The 24,069-nt window shown below is 48.7% G+C and overlaps 1 protein-coding gene across 15 annotated transcripts in view; it reads left to right on the top strand.

Moving 5' to 3' along the window:
* Nucleotides 1-16,131: 16,131 nt before the first annotated feature.
* GPAT2 (glycerol-3-phosphate acyltransferase 2, mitochondrial) overlaps nt 16,132-24,069 on the top strand; it is a 13,219-nt gene continuing 5,281 nt past the window's right edge. For 4 of the 15 annotated variants that reach the window (XM_054476472.1, XM_054476467.1, XM_054476463.1 and 1 more), the window contains exons 1-8: nt 16,164-16,331; nt 18,884-18,998; nt 19,148-19,261; nt 19,961-20,034; nt 20,447-20,551; nt 20,761-20,889; nt 23,324-23,423; nt 23,864-23,997. In XM_054476472.1, coding sequence (XP_054332447.1) covers nt 18,936-18,998; nt 19,148-19,261; nt 19,961-20,034; nt 20,447-20,551; nt 20,761-20,889; nt 23,324-23,423; nt 23,864-23,997 — 719 coding nt within the window. In that variant the 5' untranslated portion in view covers nt 16,164-16,331; nt 18,884-18,935. Of the gene's footprint in view, nt 16,457-18,883; nt 18,999-19,147; nt 19,262-19,960; nt 20,035-20,446; nt 20,552-20,760; nt 20,890-23,323; nt 23,424-23,863; nt 23,998-24,069 lie in introns of all 15 variants that reach the window. The other 11 variants (XM_054476466.1, XM_054476460.1, XM_054476465.1 and 8 more) reach the window with 5 other exon arrangements.

The following is a 24,069-nucleotide window of genomic DNA, read 5'->3' as shown; positions in this document are numbered from 1 at the left end:
GTTTCTGAGTCTTTATTATTTGCAATTATAACTGATCCATTCCTATGTCCTCTGGGAATCTGGGTCATGGGTGGAGTTTTCTGGTGAGAAGGAGAAGGGCTCAGGGACTCTCTAATTTCATCATTTTGCCCAGGGTCCAGTTTCCTCTCAAGTTTGCAAGGACACATGGAAGGTCAGCAGAAACTTGGCCATCTCAGTATCCGGTGGGTGATTTTTACGAGGATTTCTCATCACAGAGGATGGGAACCCAAAGGAGAATGGCCGCCACTGGAGCCTTTCCTCTCCCTCCACTGCTCAAAACAGCTGAACTCTGTGTCAGTTGGGCTGCAAGTAAAGAAAACTCAACTAGTGGAGGCCTCATTGAACAGGAGTTCATTTTACTCACGTAACAAACCTATGTGGTCCCAGGATTGTTTCACAGCCCAGTAAAGGCAGAGCATGGGGTTGGCAAGTCTGAGACGTTCTTGATTTTCCCCCATTGCTGCAAGATGGCCCCTACAGCTCCAAACATCACATCCTCAATGGTGAATAAAGCTGATCTCCAACTGGGAAGAACCTCTGTCTCCTGGTGTGGTGGAGGCTGTTAGAGCATCTGTAGGAGTATCCAAACCCTGTGCTATTGGGGTAGTCCATGCCCTTCAAGCCAGTCACGGTTTTCCTGTTTCCTCTGTCAAATACTGGCTAAGGATAAGTCTGTGATGCAATTCTGGCCAGTGAGACATGATGGAAGAGCTGCTGGGTGAAATTCTGGGAAAAGTTTCCTTACTCTTTAAAAGATGGATCCAGGAGAAGAGAGTCTCCTTTGCTGGGTGTTGTCATACCTGGAGGTGATGCCTGGAACTGTGGCAGCTGTCTTGTGATTATGAGGGAAGCTGGCCTGAAAACAGACTGGCCCACTGAAGAGGGCAGCATGGAATGTGGAATAAACCTGGGTCCCTGTTGGCTCCCTGCAGCACTGATCTAACCAGCCCTGAGCTGTCCTACCTCTGCACTGCTTGGCACAGGAAACACATCTTGATTGTTTAAGCCCCTTTGAGTTGGGTTTTCTGTTCCTCACAGCTGAAAGCACTGTAACCAATCCACACATTTCCCTCTGCTCGACTTCCTGCTCCAGAGAGACAGGCACAGACCAGTACCGGGCAGCCCCACTCTGGGGAAAAACAACAGCGCTTATTGTTTGCCGGCACAGTGGGAGCTCTGCCTCCTGCGGCAGGCTGGTCATTCCAAAACCACACTGCCTGCCACTGCCATAAAGAGGCCAGGACTGTGTTCAAAACCCCAGGCAGCGGGAGGAGTAGTCTGGGGGAGGTGTTGAGGCAGTGCATAAAGGAAGGTCATTTCCTGACCCTCAGAACCCACACTGCCCTCAGCCCCACACAGCCCTACCCAGCCCAGCATCGCCCCCAGTGCCCCTAGAGACAATAATGGCAGCCACCCCCTGGCTGCTCCTGTGCGGGCAGGGCAGGAAGGCTGGTGGTTAAGTACTGGAGAACCCCCAGGCCCTGGGGCTTGGCCGGAAAGGATTTCTGTAGACACAGCGTGGACATTCTGTCCTCTGCAGGCCGCCTGGTACAAGATGAAAACAGGCCGGCTCAGTACTTTTTTGGCAACCGATTATATAGATTTGCATCCACATGAGCTCCCTCTTGCAATGACCCAGGCCCCCACGAGGGCTCTCCCCACAGTCATTTGTGTTGAGAAGGCTCTGAGCCCTTGGGCCTCCTTTCTCTCTGGGAAAGGGACTTTCCAAAGAGATGCCTAAGGGCCTAGAGGGAGGCACTGCTGGAGGCATTTCCTTTCTAGGAGGAAATGCTCCAGGGTTCTCCTTCATCCACTGCTAGCCACCAAGTTGAGGAGTGGCAGCTAAGGTCACACCTGAGTGGGGCAGCCATGGAACCTCACCTCCTGCTTTTCCAGCTTCGTTCCCAAAGACGTCCCTCCACGAGCTTGTGCTCGTGCGATGACTATGCTGGAAGCCCTTGCTGTCTGCAGGTGCTGATGTGACCTGGGCCTGGCCTTGGGGATTAGTTCAGGCATGTCACTCTTTCTGGCCAAAGGGGACCAGCCTTGGGGCTTTTGTGGAAACCTCTGAGAAAGGGAGGTCCACAATTCTGGTTTCCTAGCTGGAGACAATACGCCTGGTCCTGCTGGCAACCATCTTTCCCACCCAAGGGAGTCAGCCTGGATATTCTAGTCACTTGAGTCAATAAATTCTGTTTGTAAAGAAAAAAAAATCACTTTGAGCCGGGCTTTCTGTGGTTTACAGTGGAAACTCATTAGTAATATAAATGCAGATATCCCTCTTAGGCCGAATTAATGTCTCCTTTCTTGCTCTCTCTATACCACACATACCCGCTTCATTGGCATTTACTGTTTCCCCACCTGCACGGGTGACCTCAGCCCCCCTGCACAAAGGCCTGGACATCGCTGCCTCTGCAGCCGCCCCAGATCCAGGTGCCATTAATTTTACCCTCAAGTTGAGCTAAACTACTCGGTGAATTATCGTTGGTCCAATAAAACCGCTTTTGTTTTATTTATTCTTTTGTCTCCACACTCACTCCCATTCCCTTCCCCTGCATGGGCAACATGCTCCCCATAGATTCCCCCACCTCCTGCGCTGCTTTAAAAATGCTCTTTCAAAAGAGATACTGTCTTTATGTGTTTTTTAATGTCTGCAAATGGTAATGTTTGGGTTCCCATGTTGCTTCTTCCTTTTTAAACTCAGCCCTGTGTTCAGGCCCATCCATGTGGCTATGTGTGCCTTTCATCTCTCCTTGTGGCTGCATAATTCTCCATGGTGTGGACCATTCCCATTTTGACTCTCCATTCTCCCCAGGATAGACCCCTAGGGTGCCTCCCACAGCCCCCATCCCCACACTACCACGAAGAACTCTGCAGTGAACATCTTGGTGTGCATGTTCGATGAATCTGTGTCAATTTCTTTTGCACCTCTACCTGGAAATGGAATAGCAGGGGTGTAAGGGATGCATACTATTGACCAAAATCCCTTCACAATGGTGGCTCTGGTCTACACTCCACAAGCAGTGCCCTCAGCAACTTCCTCACTTCCCCACCCAACACAAAGACTTCTTTTTTTTTTTTTTTGAGGCAGGGTCTCACTTGTTGCCCTGGCTACTCACTGCAGCCCCAAACTCCTGGGCTCATGGGATCATCTCACCTCAGCCTCCTGAGTAGCTGGGATGACACGCATGTGCCACTGTGCTCAGCTCCAATACTTGTCTATTCCCAGATTAGTTTTGCCTAAAAGATTGCATTAGTTTTCTACAGCTGCAGAACAAGTTAACACAAATTGTGTGGCTTAAAACACCATCTATTTTTCATCGCCCATTTTCTGTGGGCCAGGATTCTGGGCTCGGCTTAACTGGGTCCTGTGCTCAGACTATAATCAGGTGTTGGCCAGGCTGCATTCTCATCAGAGGCTCCACTGGAGAAAGATCTGATTCCAGGCTGCCTCATGTCACTGGCAGTATTCATCTCCGAGTGGTTGTAGAACTCAAGGAGACTTGCTTCTTCAAGGTCAGCAGGAGAGATAGTCTCATACCTTTAAATCCTTTTTTAAAGGGCTCACATGATTAGATGCACCCTGGATGATGTCCTTTTTGATTAACATAAAGTCAACTGATCAGGGACTTTAATTGCATTGGCAAATTCTTTTCCCCTTTTCCATATGGCACATCATCACCTTTGTTAGAATCTATTAATTAGAAGCACATTTACCAGGAAAGGATTACAGAAGGGCTTGCCTATTGGGGTTCAGCTGAGAATTTTGCCTACCATGTACGTATAAGGTTGTATCTGGTTCAAATTGTAGTAAAGCACACACAACATAAAATTTCCCATCTTAACCATTGTTAATTGCACACTTTAGTGGTATCAAATACTTTCACATTGTTGTGCAACCATTACCACCATCCATCTCAAGAACTCTACTTTTGTGAAACTGAAACACTGTGTCCAATTAGATACTAACTTCCCATTCCGTTTTTGCCCCAGCCCTTGGCAATCATTCTATTTTCTGTTTCTATGAATTTGATTATTCTAGGTATCACATGTAAGTGGAATCCTGTCTTTTTGTGACTGGCTTATTCCACTTAGCATAATGGCCTCAAGGTTCATCCACGATGTAGCCTGTCACAGGATTCTCTCCCTTTCTAAGGCTGAATCATATTTTATTGCACGTATAGACCACATTTTGTTCATGCATTCGTCCATCAATGGACACTTGCTTCCACCTTTTGGTTCCTGTGATTGCTGCTGCTATGAACTTGGATATACAAGATCTCTTTCACATCCTGCTTTCAATCCTTTTGGGAATACGTCCAGAAGTGGAAATTCTTGGTCATATGGTAATTCTATTTGAATTTTTTTTTAGGAATGGCCATGTTGTTGTCCACAGTGGCGGCACCATTTTACATACCCACCGGCAGTTCACCAGGGTCTAATGTCTCACTCCTCACCAACACTCGGTATTTTCGGGTTTTCTTGACAGTAGCTATTCTAGTGGGTATGAAGTGCTATCTCACTGTAGTTTTCATCTGCATTTCCCTTATTCTGGGTGATGCTCAGCACCTTTTTCTGTGCTCATTGACCATCTGTATATCTTTTTTGGAGAACTATTTCCTCATATATCTTATTGTTATAATGTGTATTTCTGTACTAATGATCTTGGCCACTTCCTCATATGCTTCCTGGCTTTTGGGGTTTCCTCTCCCAAAAACTGCCTGCTTTTGTCCTTTGTCCATTTATTTTTCTTGTTAATTTTCAGGAGTTCCTTGCATATTGAGGCCACTAATCTCTTGTCAATTTTAGACTGCACATAACTTCTCTCATTTTGCCATGTGTCACTTGGAATAGATCTATTTGACTGTAACATCATGAAATCCCCTCCACTTTTTCTGCCTTATGGTTTCTGCTTTGAAATTTTGTCTAAGAAATCTTTTACTCCCTTTGGGAAGTTCCCCTGTGTGTTTTGTTTTCTAACATGTTATAATCTGGCCATTCATGGTGGTCAATGTGAAAAGCAATCCCATATAAGGTGGACGCTCAGATTATGGGTTAAATCAATTAGTCACTTTCAAGATGGCCAAGTAGGAACAGCTCCATTCTGCAGCTTCCAGTGAGATTGATACAGAAGATGGGTGATTTCTGCATTTCCAACTGAGGTTCCTGGTTCATCTCACTGGGACTGGTTGGACAGTCGGTGCAGCCCATGGAGGGTGAGCTGAAGCAGGGCAGGGCATTGCCTCACCCAGGAAGTGCAAGGGGTCAGGGGATTTCCCTTTCCTAGCCAAGGGAAGCTGTGACAGACTGTACCTGGAAAAACAGTACACTTCTGCCCAAATACTGCACTTTTCCCATGGTCTTAGCAACCAACAGACCAGAAAATTCCCTCCCGTGCCTGGCTCAGTGGGTCCCATGCCCATGGTGCTTTGCTTTCTGCTAGCGTGGCAGTCTGAGATCGACCTGCGAGGCGGCAGCCTGGTGGGAGGTGGTGGAGGGGCGTCTGCCATTGCTGAGGCTTGAGTAGGTAAACAAAGCTGCCGAGAAGCTTGAACTGTAGAGCCCACTGCAGCTCAGCAAGGCCTACTGCCTTTATAGACTCAACCTCTGTGGGAAGGGCATAGCTGAACAAAAGGCATCAGACAACTTCTGCAGACTTAAACGTCCCTGTCTGACAGCTCTGAAGAGAGCAGTGGTTCTCCCAGCATGGCGTTCGAGCTCTGAGAACAGACAGACTACCTCCTCAAGTGGGTCCCTGACCCCTGTGTAGCCTGACTGGGAGACACCTCCCAGTAGGAGCCAATAGACACCTCACACAGGCAGGTGCCACTCTGGGATGATGCTTCCAGAGGAAGGATCAGGCAGCAATATTTGCCCTTCTGCAGCCTCCCCTTGTGATACCCAGGAAAACAGGGTCTGGAGTGGACCTCCAGCAAACTCCAAAAGACCTTCAGCTGAGGGTCCTGACTGTTAGAACGAAAACTAGCAAACAGAAAGGAATAGCATCAACATCAACAAAAAGGACATCCACACCAAAACCCCATCTGTAGGTCACCAACATCAAAGACCAAAGGTAGATAAAACAACAAACATGGGGAGAAACCAGAGCAGAAAAGCTGAAAATTCCAAAAATCAGAGCGCCTCTTCTCCAAAGGATCGCAGCTGCTCACCAGCTGCTCACTCAACAAAACTGGACAGAGAATGACTTTAACGAGTTGACAGAAGTAGGCTTCAGAAGGTCGGTAGTAACAAACTTCTCCGAACTAAAGAATATTCTAACCCATCACAAAGAAGCTAAAAATCTTGAAAAAAGATTAGACAAATGGCTAACTGGAATAAAAAGTGTAGAGAAGACCTTAAATGACCTGATGGAGCTGAAAACCAGGGCACGAGAACTTCATGATGCATGCACAAGCTTCAACAGCCGATTCGATCAAGTGAAAGAAAGGGTATCAGTGATTGAAGATCAACTGAATGAAATGAAGTGAGAAGAGTTTAGAGAAAAAAGAATAAAAAGAAATGAACAAAGCCTCCAAGAAATATGGGACTATGTGAAAAGACCAAATCTACATTTGATTGGTGTACCTGAAAGTGATGGGGAGAATGGAACCAAGTTGGAAAACACTCTTCAGGATATTATCCAGGAGAACTTCCCCAATCTAGCAAGGCAGGCCAACATTCAAATTCAGGAAATACAAAGAACACCACAAAGACACTCCTTGGGAAGAACAACCCCAAGACACATAATTGTCAGATTTACCAAGGTTGAAATGAAGGAAAAAATATTAAGGGCAGCCAGAGAGAAAGGTCGGGTTACCCACAAAGGGAAGCCCATCAGACTAACAGTGGATCTCTCAGCAGAAACTCTACGAGCCAGAAGAGAATGGGGGTCAATATTCAACATTCTTAAAAGAATTTTCAAGCCAGAATTTCATATCCAGCCAAACTAAGCTTCATAAGTGAAGGAGAAATAAAATCCTTTACAGACAAGCAAATGCTGAGAGATTTTGTCACCACCAAGCCTGCCTTACAAGAGCTCCTGAAGGAAGCACTAAACATGGAAGGGAACAACCAGTACCAGCCACTGCAAAAACATGCCAAATTGTAAAGACCATTGATGCTATGAAGAAACTGCATCAATTAATGGGCAAAATAACCAGCTAACATCATAATGACAGGATCAAATTCACACATAACAATATTAACCTTAAATGTAAATGGGCTAAATGCTCCAATTAAAAGACACAGACTGGCAAATTGGATAAAGAGTCAAGACCCATCAGTGTGCTGTATTTAGGAGACCCATCGCACATGCAGAGACACACATAGGCTCAAAATAAAGGGATGGAGGAAGATCTACCAAGCAAATGGAAAGGGAAAAAAAGCAGGGGTTGCAATCTCTGATAAAACAGACTTTAAACCAACAAAAATCAAAGGAGACAAAGAAGGCCATCACATAATGGTAAAGGGATCAATTCAACAAGAAGAGCTAACTATCCTAAATATATAGGCACCCAATACAGGAGCACCCAAATTCATAAAGCAAGTCCTTAGAGACCTACAAAGAGACTTAGACTCCCATACAATAACACCCCACTGTCAACATTAGGCAGATCAACAAGACAGAAGGTTAACAAGGATATCCAGGACTTGAACTCATCTCTGCACCAAGTGGAACTAATAGCCATCTACAGAACTCTCCACCCCAAATCAACAGAATATACATTCTTCTCAGCACCACATCCACTTATTCTAAAATTGACCACATAATTGGAAGTAAAACACACCTCAGCAAATGTAAAAGAACAGAAAGCACAACAAACTGTCTCTCAGACCACAGTGCAATCAAATTAGAACTCAGGATTAAGAAACTCACTCAAAGCCACACAACTACATGGAAACTGAACAACCTGCTCCTGCATGACTACTGGGTAAATAATAAAATGAAGGCAGAAATAAAGATGTTCTTTGAAACCAATGAGAACAAAGACATGATGTAGCAGAATCTCTGGGACACATTTAAAGCACTGTGTAGAGGGAAATTTATAGCACTAAATGCCCACAGAAGAAAGCAGGAAAGATCTAAAATTGACACCCTAACATCACAATTAAAATAACTAGAGAAGCAAGAGCAAACATATTCAAAAGCTAGCAGAAGACAATAAATAACTAAGATCAAAGCAGAACTGAAGGAGATAGAGACACAAAAACCCCTTCAAAAAATCAATGAATCCAGGAGCTGGTTTTTTGAGAAGATCAACAAAATAGACCACTAGCAAGACTAATAAAGAAAAAAAGAGAGAAGAATCAAATAGACACAATAAAAAATGATAAAGGGGATATCACCACCAATCCCACAGAAATACAAACTACCATCAGAGAATACTATAAACACCTCTATGCAAATAAACTAGAAAATCTAGAAGAAATGGATAAATTCCTGGACACATACACCCTCCCAAGACTAAACCAGGAAGAAGTTGAATCTCTGAATAGACCAATAACAGGTTGTGAAATTGAGGCAATAATTAATAGCCTACAAACCAAAAAAAGTCTAGGAGCAGACGGATTCACAGCCGAATTCTACCAGAGGTACAAAGAGGAGCTGGTACCATTCCCTCTGAAACTATTCCAAGCAATAGAAAAAGAGGGAATCCTCCCTAACTCATTTTATGAGGCCAGCATCATCCTGATACCAAAGCCTGGCAGAGACACGACAAAAAAAAAGAGAATTTTAGACCAATATCCCTGATGAACATCGATGCAAAAATCCTCAATAAAATACTGGCAAACTGAATCCAGGCAAACTGAATCAAAAAGCTTATCCTGCACGATCAAGTTGGCTTCATCCCTGGGATGCCAGGCTGGTTCAACATACACAAATCAATAAATGTAATCCATCACATAAACAGAACCAACAACAAAAACCACATGATTATCTCAATAGATGCAGAAGAGGCCTTTTGACAAAATTCAGCAGCCCTTCATCCTAAAAACTCTCAATAAACTAGGTATTTATGGAATGTATCTCAAAATAATAAGAGCTATTTATGACAAACCCACAGCCAATATCATACTAAATGGGCAAAAACTGGAAGCATTCCCTTTGAAAACCGGCACAAGAGAAGGATGCCCTCTCTCACCGCTCCTATTTAACATAGTGTTGGAAGTTCTGGCCAAGGCAATCAGGCAACAGAAAGAAATAAAGAGTATTCAATAAGGAAAAGAGGAAGTCAAATTGTCCCTGTTTGCAGATGACATGATTGTATATCTAGAAAACCCCATGGTCTCAGCCCAAAATCTCCTTAAGCTGATAAGCAACTTCAGCAAAATCTCAGGATACAAAATCAATGTGAAAAAATCACAAGCATTCCTATACACCAATAACAGACAAACAGAGTGCCAAATCATGAGTGAACTCCCATTCACAATTGCTACAAACAGAATAAAATACCTAGGAATCCAACTTACAAGGGATGTGAAGGACCTCTTCAAGGAGAACTACAAACCTCTGCTCAGCGAAATAAAAGAGGACACAAACACATGGAAGAACATTCCATGCTCATGGATAGGAAGAAACAATATCGTGAAAATGGCCATAATGCCCAAGGTAATTTATAGATTCAATGCCATCCCCATCAAGCTATCAATGACTTTCTTCACAGGATTGGAAAAAACTACTTTAAAGTTCATATGGAACCAAAAAAGAGCCTGCACAGCCAAGACAATCCTAAGCAAAAAGAACAAAGCTGGAGGCATCACGATACCTGACTTCAAACTACACTACAAGGCTACAGTAACCAAAACAGCATGGTACTGGTACCAAAACAGAGATATAGACCAATGGAACAGAACAGAGGCCTCAGAAATAATACCACACATCTACAACCATCTGATCTTTGACAAACCTGACAAAAACAAGAAATGGGGAAAGGATTCTCTATTTAATAAATGGTGCTGGGAAAACTGGGTAGCCATTTGTAGAAAGCTGAAACTGGATCCCTTCCTTACACTGTATACAAAAATTAACTCAAGATGGAGTAAAGCCTTAAATGTAAGACCTAAAACCATAAAAACCCTAGAAGAATACCTAGGCAATATCATTCAGGACATAGGCATGGGCAAGGACTTCATGACTAAAACACCAAAAGCAACAGCAACAAAAGCCAAAATTGACAAATGGAATCTAATTAAACTAAAGAGCTTCTGCACAGCAAAATAAACTATCATCAGAGTGAACAGGCAACCTACAAAATGAGAAAAAATTTTTACAATCTACCCATCTGACAAAGCGCTGATATCCAGAATCTACAAAGAACTTAAACAAATTTACAAGAAAGAAACAAACAACCCCACCAAAAAGTGGGCAAAAGATATGAACAGACACTTCTCAAAAGAAGACATTTATGCAGCCAACAGACACATGAAAAAATGCTTATCATCACTGGTCATCAGAGAAATGCAAATCAAATCCACAATGAGATACCATCTCTTGCCAGTTAGAATGGCGATCATTCAAAAGTCAGGAAACAACAGATGCTGGAGAGGATGTGGAGAAATAGAAACGCTTTTACACTGTTGGTAGGAGTGTAAATTAGTTCACCCATTGTGGAAGACAGTGTGGTGATTTCTCAGGATCTAGAACTAGAAATACCATTTGACGCAGCCATCCCATTACTGGGTATATAACTAAAGGATTATAAATCATGCTACTATAAAGACACGTGCACACGTATGTTTACTGCGGCACTGTTCACAATAGCAAAGACTTGGAACCAACCCAAATGTCCATCAATGACAGACTAGATTAAGAAAATGTGGCACATATACACCATGGAATACTATGCAGCCATTAAAAAGAATGAGTTCATGTCCTTTTCAGGGACGTGGATGAAGCTGGAAACCATAATTCTCAGCAAACTATCACAAAGACAGAAAACCAAACACCCCATGTTCTCACCCATAGGTAGGAATTGAACAATGAGAACACATGGACCCAGGGCAGGGAACACCACACACCAGGGCCTGTCGCGGGGTGGAGGGCTGGGGAAGGGATGGCATTAGGAGAAATATCTAATGTAAATGACGAGTTGATGGGTGCATCAAACCAACATGGCACATGTATACGTATGTTAACAAGCCTGCACGTTGTGCACATGTACCCTAGAACTTAAAGTATAAGGATAAAAAAAGAATCAATGTATGATTCTTTAATCCATCATCTGAGCATCCATCTTATAAGGGATGACATTGTTTTTCTCCATATAGTAAGAGTTTTTCCAACAAGAACAGCAACTCTTTCCCACTGACTTGTGATGCACCTTTTATCATAGATGAAATTATCCTCTAACCAGGGATCTCCCCTCTCCACGCTGAGTTGTCTGTTTTGGTTCACTGTCACCATACTGCTTAAGACAACAACAGCACCTTTAGGGTGTACCTGAGTATCTGGAAGAGCTTCCTGCCTACCCTCCTTTGGCTTAGACATCTGTGGACCTTTATCCCTCCTCGCATGATTCAGAGTGAGTTTCTAAAACTGGAATCTTTATTAGGACTACAGTGAAGTGATGGATGAATTGAGGGAGAACTGACTTCTCCATATATCAGGCCACCCCTCCCAGGAGCAGCAGATGACTTTACTTGGGGAGTATCTACACCCCTGTTCTACTCCCACTCACCAATTAGTCGGCAATGGATGGAGTTGCTCAATAAATGCTAAGGAGCAGATCTCCAGGGAGGAAGACAGAGTGGGCCTGGAATATTCTTCAGCAGCACTGCTTCCATTCCCAGCCACGCCTGGCAAGACGGAGGAAACATCCTGTCACAGAACTTATGTTTTCTGGGTGGACGAAACCAGGTGTCCTGGAGGAAGCAGGTATTGTGGGAAGTTGGGGTAAGGGGCAAGGGGACACAGAGCAACAGAACTTCTGGCTTTCCCTAGCATGGGCCAACCCTCCTGGCCAGCATCACGAGGCGGCACTGACTGCTTCCCCCTTGTCCCGGGGGTTGGGGGGATTGATGTGTTTCATTCAGCCTGTCTACCTCATGACTTGACTGAGCTATACCTCAACATTGTGAAGTAAGTAGACAGATTATCATCCCCATTCAAGAGAAGAGGAGAAGTCATCTCCCGCTAAGGTCCTAGGAGAAGGAAGTTCACTCATCACCTGAAAAACATTTATCCAGAGCTCACAGTGCAGCAGCTTCTTGGCCCTGGGATGTGGCAGAGACCAGACAAGTGGTCAAATGGATCCAGTCAGCATAAGACACCATGGTAGACATGTTGTTCTTGTCAGCCAGCACCATTCCCTGAGAAAACCAACCCTGTGCACTCCATTTCTCCTAGGCTGGTCAATCATGGTGCCCCCTCACCAAAAGGGGCAATGGTGTGGGTCCAGCCACTACATCAGGACATGCCACACCCTCTAGACACAGGGATTGGTCGAGAGGGTAGGAAGACGATACTTGCAGGACCAGAGTCTTCCCTGGGGTTTCATGTGTATGTTGGGGGACAGAAGTTTCTTTCTACTAAGGTTGATGAGGAGGGTGGATATAAATCTAGGGTGGTTGGCAATCATGTTTTTATAGAAAAGAGCCTTCAGGAAGAACAAAACCAAGCAGAGACAAGCAGTATGGACACATGAGAGAGAACCGGAGGCCTGACAATGTTGCTTTAGCACTTAGGTTCAGCCATGCCTAGAGTGAACACATTCATACTTTCTCATTATGTGAGCCAACCCATGATCTTTTGGCTTACGCACACTTGAGTTGGAATAAGTGGAAACAAAGAGTCCCACTGGACAGAGCCCCTACCAACAAATCCAACTCTCTGCCCATTCTACTCAACTTTCCTCTCAGGTTCCACCAGACTCTTTCAGGTTGGGGCTTATTTTGATCATAATTCCCCTGTTCTCAAATTGTCTTTGAATCCAGATTCTGTCAGTAAGTACCCTTTATTCCTTATTGGTTTATGACATCTGCTAGAGGGCCAAGCCTGCCTTCTGTGTCACTCCCCAAATTGATGATGAAGATACCGATGTGGAGGACAGAACACTGTAGCATGCAGCACCCTCCTCCCTCAGGTTGTGAGCCCTTGAATCTCTCATGCTGTCCCTGGTCTTCACAGAATCCCAGATCCCCAGTATTAGAAAGGATCTCGGGTTCCCCACTCACTCTATCCCAGCCTCTTGGCTCAAGTTTTCATCTATAGAGGTGGTGCCAGCCTTGGCCAGAGGAAAGTGGCATGTGTGGTGAGTGACAGTTGGCAGCTTCCCAGCATCAATGTTCCTATTCTCCTGCCACTAGCACCCATATTTGACCTCTCCATTCTAGGCTGTCGTTTGCTGCTATGCTTAGCAAGATGTTATGGAAGGTTCTGGTATAACGGAAGGGATCTACAACATAGAGTACCACCAATGGTTACCTCTGGAGGTGGCTGTGCTCAGAGCACCTGGGCCTGGGAGGGAAAGGGGTGTCTCAGAAAGAGGCATGTCTCCTCCATTAATTAGGGTTCCTCAGAGATTGGCATTTGAAATCTCCAGACTGAGTAAGGAATATTCACCTTCACCCCACGGGGGCAGACACCATCCAATCAGTCGAGGGCCTTGATAGAATAAAAGGCAATGGAAAAGTGAATTTCCTCATAACCCCAACTAATGGAGGAGACATGCCTCCCTCTGAGACACCTCTTTTCCTCCCAGGCCCAGGTGTTCTGAGCACAGCCACCTTCAGAGGTAACCATTGGTGGTGTCTATGTTGTAGATCCCTATTATTCCAGAATCTTCCATAAAGTCTTGTTCAACATTGCAGCAAACCACAGCATAGAATGGAGAAACAGAACCAAGAATATAGGTAGGGGGATGGACAGATGAGCTTTATTATGGGAATTGGCTCCCATGATTATGGAAGTTGAAAAGCCCCACCATATGCCTTCTGCAAGCTAGAGAACCAGGGAAGCTGGTGGCGTAGCTCAGTCCAAGTTTGAAGGCCTGAGAACCTGTGGGTGGGGGTGCTGCTGGTCCAAGTTATAGAACCCAAAGCCTGCATCTAATGTCCAAGGGTAGGAGAAGATGGCTGTCCCAGCTGCAGGAGAGAGAGAGACAGAGATAGAGAGAGAGAAGGAAAGAAAGAGAGAGCCTGCATGCAAATTCTCTTTTCTTCTGCCTTTTTTTTATCAAGGCCCTCAACCGATTGGATGGTGTCTGCCCCCATTGGGTGAAGGTGAATATTCCTTACTCTGTCCAGTGATTCAAATGCCAATCTCTTCCAGAAACACCCTCACAGATATACCCAGAAATAATGCCTTACCAGCTCTCTGGGTATCTGGGTATCCCAGTCAAGCTGACACCTAAAATTAAACATCACATCTCCTTTTGTCTGCCCCGCTGGTGGTCCCCAGACAGACGGACAAGAGCCCCTCTGCCCATTCTAATGCCAGCTCAAGTCCTTTTCTCCAGGTGATATTCAGGAGAAAGGCCTGTCAGTGCCTTCAGGGAACACCTGCCCCCAGCCACAGGGAGGGCCTTTGTCCCTCTGGGCACAGGCAGTCAGCTATGTGCATCAGGATATTCTGGGTAATGCGTTCTGGCATGAGTCCAGGATGGGGCTCACCAAGTCCAGTCCGCGTTGGGCAGGGCCCAGCTCAAATCAGTTTATGTTTCTCTCAGGGTCGGGTCAGTCACAATCAGTGTGTATGGCAGCTGGCCTACAGGTCTTGCTGCACTGCAGCTCTGCCTCTCCTGCAAACTGCTTGAGGGAGAAAGAGCACACTGAGTCCTCGGTCCCAGACCCAATCTGGGGTCTGAGAGGGATGCTTCTTTTCAAATGTCCAAATTGCAGCAAACAACCACCACCATCATAACAAAATACGTTTCTTCCAAAGAAGCAGCACATCTGACAGCCGAACTCTGTGAGATGCCGGGCCTCGTCTCTACAGTCAATCCATGCAAACTTCTAGTCTAAAGTCTCTGCCTTGGGGCTACTTCTCAGCATGAGAACTCCTTAAGAAGTGGGGACGTGTTCACAACGGCAAAACCCAGCTGCCTGTACAGATGGTGTTCCCAGAACTAAGGGGCGTCAGCCCTCGGTGAATTCAAGTCTGCACTCTTAGGAGGCAACTTACAACTTCGAAGTGAAAGTCTATATTTTTCGTTTTTCAGCGTCAGAGTCTCAGGATCTCAATGTGGACAGGCACCCTGATACAAAAGAAGGGTAAGATGGGATACAAAATGGATTCTGCAGGTACCAGGAGGACGTTGCAAATCCCAGGGAAGGTGAGTGGATGCACACACAGCCTGGATAGACACGAAATGGCACAAAGGGAGAGAAAGGCTACATCCTGGAGGTGCAGGGTGTGGGAGTCACATCAGGGCTGGTGTGTCAGAGACGAGGGAGGATGTGAACACGTTCCGTGCTCTCTTGGGCCCCGCCAGGCTCATGTGTGGCTTTGCTCCGGCACACGTGTGTCACATGCTCTGGAACTGTGGAATCCTCTGGCATGTCAGGCGGGCTCATTCCATGCAGGCAGGAACAGAGAGCACAGTCATTCGCACGTTCATCTGTTCTATACTGCTTGCCTCCCACTGGCTGGTCTCCTGCTGGGTGCTGGGAACACAGTCACAACATGAATGAACCCATAAGGTCTTTGTTCACGCGGAGCTTAGGGCCGAGACAGGAGCCAGGTCTTAATCAAATAACCACACGAATGAACACACTGGCCACAGGCCCAGCTGAAACCTCAGCACCTCGCGGCTGCGGGAGGTCCCCGACTGTGGTCTAGGCTTCACATTAACAAAGGAAATGACACTGGGAGGCCTGACTTGTTTTTCATGACTGCAACTGTCTCTTGATGATCTTCTCTCCTTTCTAATCGTCCCCAGCTCAGAATTTTGCTAGAGCCGAACCCCAGCTCGGAGGAGCGTGAGCCCTGGGATAACCTCTTTAATCAGAATCTGGCCTGAGTCCCTGCTCGAAGCTCAGGCACCCGGGGTCTCGCGGCTGCCTGCACTACTCACCTCGCACCGCGGGCCAGGGCCGACTGGATGGAAAACGTAGCGGGCCATCCCCAGAGCACGGGTCACGTGGCCACGTTGCGTGCCGCAGAGCACGGGGCGCAGGGCGGGGCTTCTGGACCAGCGCGCATCCCAATTGGCTCTCGGGGCTGCCTTTTAGCCGGACGCGCCGAGGTGGGCAATCGGCTCCTTCCCTTGGGAAGTCCACGCCTTGTGGCGGCTTACGGAGCTGCTGCTTTGGCGGGAGTTGGCGGCTGGTGTGAGGTGAGAGGCGCGGTGGTCGCTCCCCAGCGAGGCCAGGTCAGAAGCGGACCGGGATCATCCAGGGGCTTTCCTGCTTCAAGAGCCTGGTCTGAGCGGCCTGTTCGCTACCTGGCAGGAGTTGAAGGGGAGGGAGCGCCGGCCATGCGGGGCCTGTGGCGGGAGTGAGTCCTTGTGGGGCGTGGTGGTGTGGAGGGCCCCGCTTTGCCCCTTCCTCGGCATCCCGTTCCCCTACATCCAGAGGGGGCATCCAGGACCTGATGTGGGGCAGGTGCCCTTCGCACATCTTGGGGTGGCTCGGGGAGCGCCTGCCACGGGTCTGACGAGGGAGCTGAGGCCTGAGGGGCCCTGGGCGGGGGCTGTGGGGCGCCGAGGCCATGTTTGAGCAGAGCCGGGAAGGTGAAGTTCTCTTGCGGCTCTCTGTAGGGCACAAGCATTCCAAACGGGGGCAGGTTTAGAGTTTTGCCCTTGATCAAGGGCTGAACGCTCAGATGTGCACAGGCTCAGGCGTCAGCGATAATCAAGGTGGAGGCAAACGGGAGGGCTCCTGCTGTCGGGCTAAAGGGACAGTGGCGGCCAGCCGGGCCCTGTGGGGTGTGTGCTCAGAGATGCCAGAGCTCAGCTTTTTCCATTACAACCGCGACTGGAAACCTTGATTTTCAAAAAATGTATATATAACAAGCCCTCTGCTGTTAAACGTTGGTTTTACTTCATAAGGTTTTAGCACGTTGTGTAGTCAAAGACGTGTGTGTGTGTGTGTGTGTGTGTGTGTGTGTATGTATATATGTATTATATATGTATATATGTGTGTGTATATATGTAAATATGTATTATATATGTATATATGTGTATGTATGTATATATGTATTATATATGTATGTGTGTATATGTATATGTGTGTGTATATGTATATATGTGTGTATATATGTATATATGTGTGTGTATATATGTATATGTGTGTGTATATATGTATATATGTATTATATATGTATATATGTATTATATATGTATATACGTGTGTGTGTGTATATATGTGTCTGAGTTGAATTTGCCCTCGGGGTGCCAGTTTGCATCCTCTGCTGTAGGAGTCCTGAGCTGTGGTGTTAATTGGCAGATGGGAATAACCCCTTGCCCTGGCTTTGACTCTGCTTCCGTAGAGCTAGCACAGACCTAATGGGGTTGGATTTGGGGGTTGGGGGTGGTCTGCAGCTAGGGGACAGATACCCTCCTTGCAAAGTGGGCCTGGGTTTGTAGCCTTCCTGTACCATGTGTCTGTGAACAGGGCTATGCAAACATTTTCAAGATAACAGAGTGCCTTTGGGATGAGCCTCCCGTGGCCCCCCAGACCCTGGGCACTGCAGGGATCCTGATCCCATTACTGCTTGGCTTCATGGCTGGAAACCGAGCTGACTGAGGAAAGGAGGAATGCGCCTGGAGAATTCTTGGGAGGAAGTTATCGTGGGTCAGCTGGCTCTTCCTGGTTCCCTCTTGCACACCGGGCAGACTGCTGGACATACAGAGATGAGCCCCTGCCCTCAGGACACTCTGACCACGTAGGGAGATGAAACCATAGCCCTGGAGGAGGGCTTCGTATGGCTTCTTGCCCCGCAGGCTTGGCCTGGGGATCCCACGGAGGAGAGGGAGGGCTTAGAGGGTGTTCCAGAAGCATCGTGGACTTAGAACCCTGGGCAGAATTGGGTGGGTGGCTGGGAAGGGAGAGGCTCCTAGATGGGCCTGATCAAAGTGTGGTGGGGATGGGGAAACATGATTAGACCAGCCCACTCATCAGGGTCGTGCTGAGAAATAGGGAAGAGGGGCTTTTAGGCCCCAATTTTTGAGCCAGGAGTCGTTCAGTGCTGTTTGAAGGAACATAGATATTTATTAGTTCAGGGAAATATTGTGGTGGGCAGGAGGGGCTGAGGAGATACAAGTGGCGTCTTCTGTGGAGAACGTTAATGTGAGAGGGGAGTGATTGTGGAAAAGTCTATCTTGTCCCCAACTAGATGCTCATTCCTGGTGAGTAGGCCTCTGTGTTCTGACCCTGAGTTGTCCCTCTTCTATTAGCCAGTCCACATTCCCGTAATGTTTGGGTCCCGTAATGTTTGGGTGGTTACAGGGTTGTCTCCTGGTGGGGAGGGGAAGGGCAGCTGAGTAGGACCTGGTGGCCTCATGGCGATAGTCTTCTTCCTCCTTGGCAGTCTCGTGCCTCCTTCCTTCCAATCCAGCCCTTATTCTTTCCCTCTGCATAGAAAGGATCAGCATCTCCGGTACAGCCCCCATCTGTGCTAGGAGATGGCCGGGTGGGTGTGGATGCTAAGACAACCGATCCCCCTCATGTTGGCCTGAGAAGGGCCCTCATCTGGATACTGTGAGACCTTTTGAGGACAGCTGGCTCCTTTGTGGGACCAGTTGGGTGTGGGGTAGGGCCTTGATCTGAGCCAGCCCCTAGTTTCCAGCCTAGGTTCTCCTCACCACTGATGGCCTAAGTGATGTCTGTCTGTCCTGTGATGGGGGGTTGCAGTTACCGCAGGAGGCCCTGGATTATGGCTCAGATTCTTATGGCTCCATCTTTGCACCTTTCCCTGGCTCAGGTTTCTGTGGGGGAAGGAGAGTGCCAGAGGTGACTGGTTCTTCTAGGCTCTCATGGCCACCATGTTGGAAGGCAGATGCCAAACTCAGCCAAGGAGCAGCCCCAGTGGCCGAGAGGTAGTGTGGCTCCTCCCATTCCTCAAATCCCCTGTGCCCTGCCTCCCCTTCTGCTGTGCCCCTCACTCCTAGAGCCTCCATTGCTCCATCTTTCCCTCTCTCCTGCCAAGGACTTGAGTCCTCTCATCTCTCCTCATCGCCCTTTCCAGACTAGCCTGTGGTCCTCAGGCTTTGGGATGAAGCTGGAGGCTGTCACTCCATTCCTGGGGAAGTATCGCCCCTTTGTGGGTCGCTGTTGCCAGACCTGCACCCCCAAGAGCTGGGTGAGTGATGGTAGGGCTAGGCCCCAAGCAGGAAGCTTGGTTCTGGGAGCCGAAGCTCTGGGAAGCTGCTTCCTTTATGTCCCTGCAAGCTTGGCTCTTCCCTGCCCCATGCCTCTGCTTCTGTCTTTCAGGGGAATGGATGCACTGGTATTGGTTATATGGTTGGGCGGTGGCTTGTTCCCAGGCCTGGGAGAGTTGGGTGGGAGAAGTACGGAGGGGCCTAAGTGGTGGTAGGGTGTGCCCAGAGGGCTGGGTTCTCATCATGCCTGTGTCAGTTTTGTTGTTCAGTTTTGTGGAAATCACCCACTCAGACTTCCCCAGCACTCAGCGCATGCTTGAAGACCTCTTTTTTGGTTTGTGTCATGTGATGGTGGTGAGGGGGCCCAGATTTCTCATGGAGACCCGGGCTGCGTCTTCGCTGCTGTTGAGAAGATAACTTCCTGGAGACTTTCATATGCCAGTCTGAAAGAGGGTGATTCTGTACAGGATACAGCACTTCAGTTTTGAGCATGGGCCCCTTTTTCCTGAGCCAGCCTAGGATCTGGGGTCAAACACCTTTTGCGAAATACTGTGCTGTAATCTTTTCTCCTGGAAGACTTAGCAGGCCACCAGGCAGAGCCAGAGGGGCAGTACAGGGGCGTCTCTTTCCCAGGTTGCAAAGGCCCCCCAGGACATGCTGTCTCTCCCCATCTCTTGCAGGAGTCCCTCTTCCACAGAAGCATAACGGATCTAGGCTTCTGCAATGTGATCCTGGTGAAGGAGGAGAACACGAGGTAGTCAGAGCTATGGACTGGAGCAGGCTTGGGGACAGGGACCCTTGGGTGCAGGGCTCCTGGGGCCCTGCTTTTTGGTGCCATTTTCTTCCTCTGATAGAGAAAGAAGGGCCCCGTCCTCTGTTCCATACACAAGCCTGCAGGGAGGGGCAGACTTGGAGCTCTCTTGCAGTTCCTTCTGTGAGCATGTATGGATTGCCTACCGTGTTTCAGGCTGTGAACCTGTACCTGACTCAACAGGGTGAGGGGTGGGAATGGGGCACAGATGGACAGGTAGTGCTTCCTGCTCAGGTGTTCCTAGTACATGGGTCTGGGGTGTGGTCCCTTTCTGATTGAATAGCCTTCTGTGAGTCCTAGTGGAGGTGGGCCCTCTCTGAAGGATCTTCCCTCCTGCTCTGGGAGCTGTGCCCAGGTTTCGGGGCTGGCTGGTTCGGAGGCTCTGCTATTTCCTGTGGTCCTTGGAGCAGCACATCCCCCCCTGCCAGGATGCCCCACAGAAGATCATGGAAAGCACCAGGTGAGGAGGCAGGGAGTGAGATCTGGCTGGCATTTCTGGGATCCTGAATGGGATGACAATGACACTAGGTAGGGGTGTTTGAGAGGGGTGGCTGGGGCAAGGCTTCTAGAGTATGAGCTTTGCCTGGGACGCTTCCTTAAGGAGGAGGGTGAAGACTGGAGGCCGTGCCCTGCTGCAGCCTCATACCACTCCTTCCAACCCCCTCACAGGGTACAGAACCTCCTCTCAGGGAGGGTCCCAGGAGGCACTGGGGAAGGCCAGGTGCCCGACCTTGTGAAGAAGGAGGTACAGCGCATCCTGGGTCACACCCAGGCCTCACCCCGTCCCTTCCTGGTCAGGTAACTGTGCTGAGGGGCACTCACCTCTGGGCTGGGGACTCTGTCCTTCTGGAGAGTGAGTTTTGGCCGGGCTTGGGGAAGTGCTGGACTCTCCTCCTGGGTTGCTGGATAGTGTTTACCAGAGTGAGCCGTAGCCTGCCTTCACCACTGCCTCCCATCCCTACATTTTCCCAGCACAGGTCTGAGCTTCTGTTAGATGCAGCACACTGTTCCAGGGAAATGGAGGGGTAAACAGAGATATGTGTGGCTGCAAGGAGGAAGGAACAGGGCTGAGACAGAATACCAGGAAGGGGACAAAGAGACTGTAAGCCAGAGCCAAGAGGAAGAAAAGGAGCCAGCCTTGGGGGTACAAGAATGAGGGGAACAGTCTTGCTAGAGGGAATAGCCTGAGCTTTGGCCCTGGGCAGGAAAGGACTAGGTTTGCCCAAGAAGCTGACGTGATTGGAAGCCAGCAAGTGAGGGGTCGAGAGCTATGGGAGGTGAAATTGAGAGGCAGAAGGGATCAAATCATGTAAGGCTGTGCAAGTTTGGACTGGATCTGCAAGTGCAGTGAAAACCAGTTGCAAGGTTTTAAGTGGGAAGTGACGACATCACGAATTGGGGTCAAGAGTGGAGACCAGAAGGGCATCTGGAAGGCTGTTTTGTTAATCCAGGTGAGAGATCATGGTGGACAGTAGAGGTTGAAAAGTGGATTGAGAGGTCGCGGTGATATTAACAGGACTCACTGAGGGATTGGACGGTGGGAACAGGGGCAGTGAGGGAAGTAGGAGAAGTTACAGGACAGCCCCATTTCTAGCTTACTTTCTGATGGTATGGACAGAGAACAGGCTTTGGGAGAAATGAGTTGGCCCAAAAAGGTAGTTTGGACAGAGAGAGTTTTGGTACCTGATGTGCTTGTGGAGACACTGAGGAGGCAGCTGCATGTAGGAGCCTGGAGCTCAGAAGAGAGGTTGGGGCCAGAGACACTGCGAAGCTTTAGCATACAGATGGTGTTTAAAGCCAAGGAGATGAATGAGTCCCTGAGTGCAGGTGGGCTTGGGGCAGCATGTGTCAAGCTCAGCTGTCTTGAATGTGCTGAGTGGTCAACTGAGCAAGGACAGAAAGTAGAGGTTGTTGGTGACCTTGACCAGCCCTCTGCTGTGACAATCCCTTGACTTTGTCAAGATTTCTAGTCCCTTGATCTGCCTACCTTGACATCAGCCATCAGCCTCCCTTTCTGTGTTTCCCTCCCTCCAAGCCTAGCAGAGATTGCAGGCTCAGGGTGCTAATAATGCTCTTTTGAGGGAGTCATGGGCATGACCCCCCGCTGTCTACCTTCTCTTTGCACCTGAGCAGCCCAGCCTTGCCAGAGAAACACACACCAGTGGACTGGTTTCCTTGCTAAGTGCAAATGTCACAGGGACACATGGCACTCTCCAGGGCTCCCACCCAGCCTGCTCCTTCTTAGACTTTTCCACTGTCAACTGATTCCCCATCTCATGCTTCACAGAAAGAGAAAAGCCATCACATGCGGACTTGCTGCTTATCCGCCACGTTTCCCTGCTACTACAGCTGTGTGTCTGTCCTCAGTTAAAGCTGGTCCCACGCTGGTGCGGTGGCTCACATCTGTAATCCCAGCACTTCGGGAGGCTGAGCGGGGTGGATCTGTAATCCCAGCACTTTGGGAGGCTGAGCGGGTGGATCTGTAATCCCAGCACTTTGGGAGGCTGAGCGGGTGGATCACCCAAGAGCCAAAGACCAGCCTGGGCGACATAGACCAGCCTGGGCAAACTTGTCTCTGCAAAAAATTAGCCGGGTACAGTGTTGTGTGCCTGTGGTCCTAGGTACTTGAGAGGCTGAGGTGGGAGGATCGCTTGAGCCCAGGAGGCAGAGGTTGTAGTGAGTCAAGTTTGTGCCATTGCACTTCAGCCTGGGCAACAGACCAAGACCCTGTCCTAAAAAATAAATAGAGCTGGTCCTCCCGTTGGGCTGGAGGGACAACCCCACCCACCTGCCCACCAGGGATTTTGCCCCTGCAGTTATCCCCTTTCCTTCTTCTATCACTAATCCTTCCTTTTTATTTCACCTTTTCTGGTAGATTGTGAAGACCAGGCTGGGTTCTGCCTGGAGAGAGGCTTGGTCCTCCAGTCTCCTTTAGGGTAAATTGAGGCAGATGCTCTGATTCTGATGTGAGGCAGGTGCACCATGAGGTCGTGGGAGAGTAGCAGCGTCTGGTGGGCATGAACTCTGGTGTCAGAACTTCCAGTCCCAGCACCGCTACTTCTTAGCGTTCACTACCAGAAAGCAGTTCTGTAGCTTCCCTGAGTCTCACTTTCCTCTTCTGTAAAATGAGGATAGTGGTGGGGCCTGCCCTAAGGAGCACTGGGCGGCCCTCCAAGTGCCACGGGCCGAGCGTCACTCCTTGCCGCACCTCAGGCCTGGTGTCCCTCCCCAGGCTGTTCAGCTGGGCGCTGCTGCGGTTCCTGAACTGCCTCTTCCTGAATGTGCAGCTCCACAAGGGTCAGATGAAGATGGTCCAGAAGGCCGCCCAGGCAGTAAGGCCCGCCCTCCATTGGGATGGGGATGGTGGGAGCAGAAGAGCAGAGGCTGGGCCAAGCCCTTAAGTCGGGAGCAGTCCCCATCTGGTCCTGCTTCCTGGCCTCTCTGCTCCCAGCCATACAGCAGTCCAGTCCCCATCAGCTGGTGGGAAAAATCCCCCGCTCTTTGCCGACCTTCCCTTTATGTCTCATGGCCCTGCTCCCGCGGGGCTTCCTCTAACGTCTTTCTATCATGGTCTCAACAAACCATTATGTCAGTGTGTCAGTGCAATTAGCTTAAAAGTTGTCTAAAGGCTCCTTTGCTTTTGGGAAATGTGCTCAGAGGAAGAACTCTGCAGCTGAACCGTCCCTCCCTCTGGGGCTGCCCTGGGTCTTTGGCTGCCTGTGTCCTCAGGGTGGGGCAGGCTGGCACTTCCCTCTGGCTCTCTCCGGAGCAGGGCTCGCCGCTTGTCCTCCTCTCTACTCACAAAACCCTCCTGGACGGGATCCTGCTGCCCTTTTTGCTCCTCTCCCAGGGCCTGGGTGTGCTCCGTGTGGCCTGGGACTCCCGCGCCTGCTCCCCTGCCCTCAGGTAAAAACCTTTTGCCTCTAGACATACATGGGAGAAGTCGCAGGCTGGGGCGGGGTGTGTATTGGGGTGTGT

This window comes from Pongo pygmaeus, chromosome 12, assembly GCF_028885625.2.
Source record: "Pongo pygmaeus isolate AG05252 chromosome 12, NHGRI_mPonPyg2-v2.0_pri, whole genome shotgun sequence".
Lineage (NCBI taxonomy): Eukaryota > Metazoa > Chordata > Mammalia > Primates > Hominidae > Pongo > Pongo pygmaeus.
Note: the sequence above shows the minus strand (reverse complement) of the source record. Positions and strands in the feature narration are given on the sequence as shown.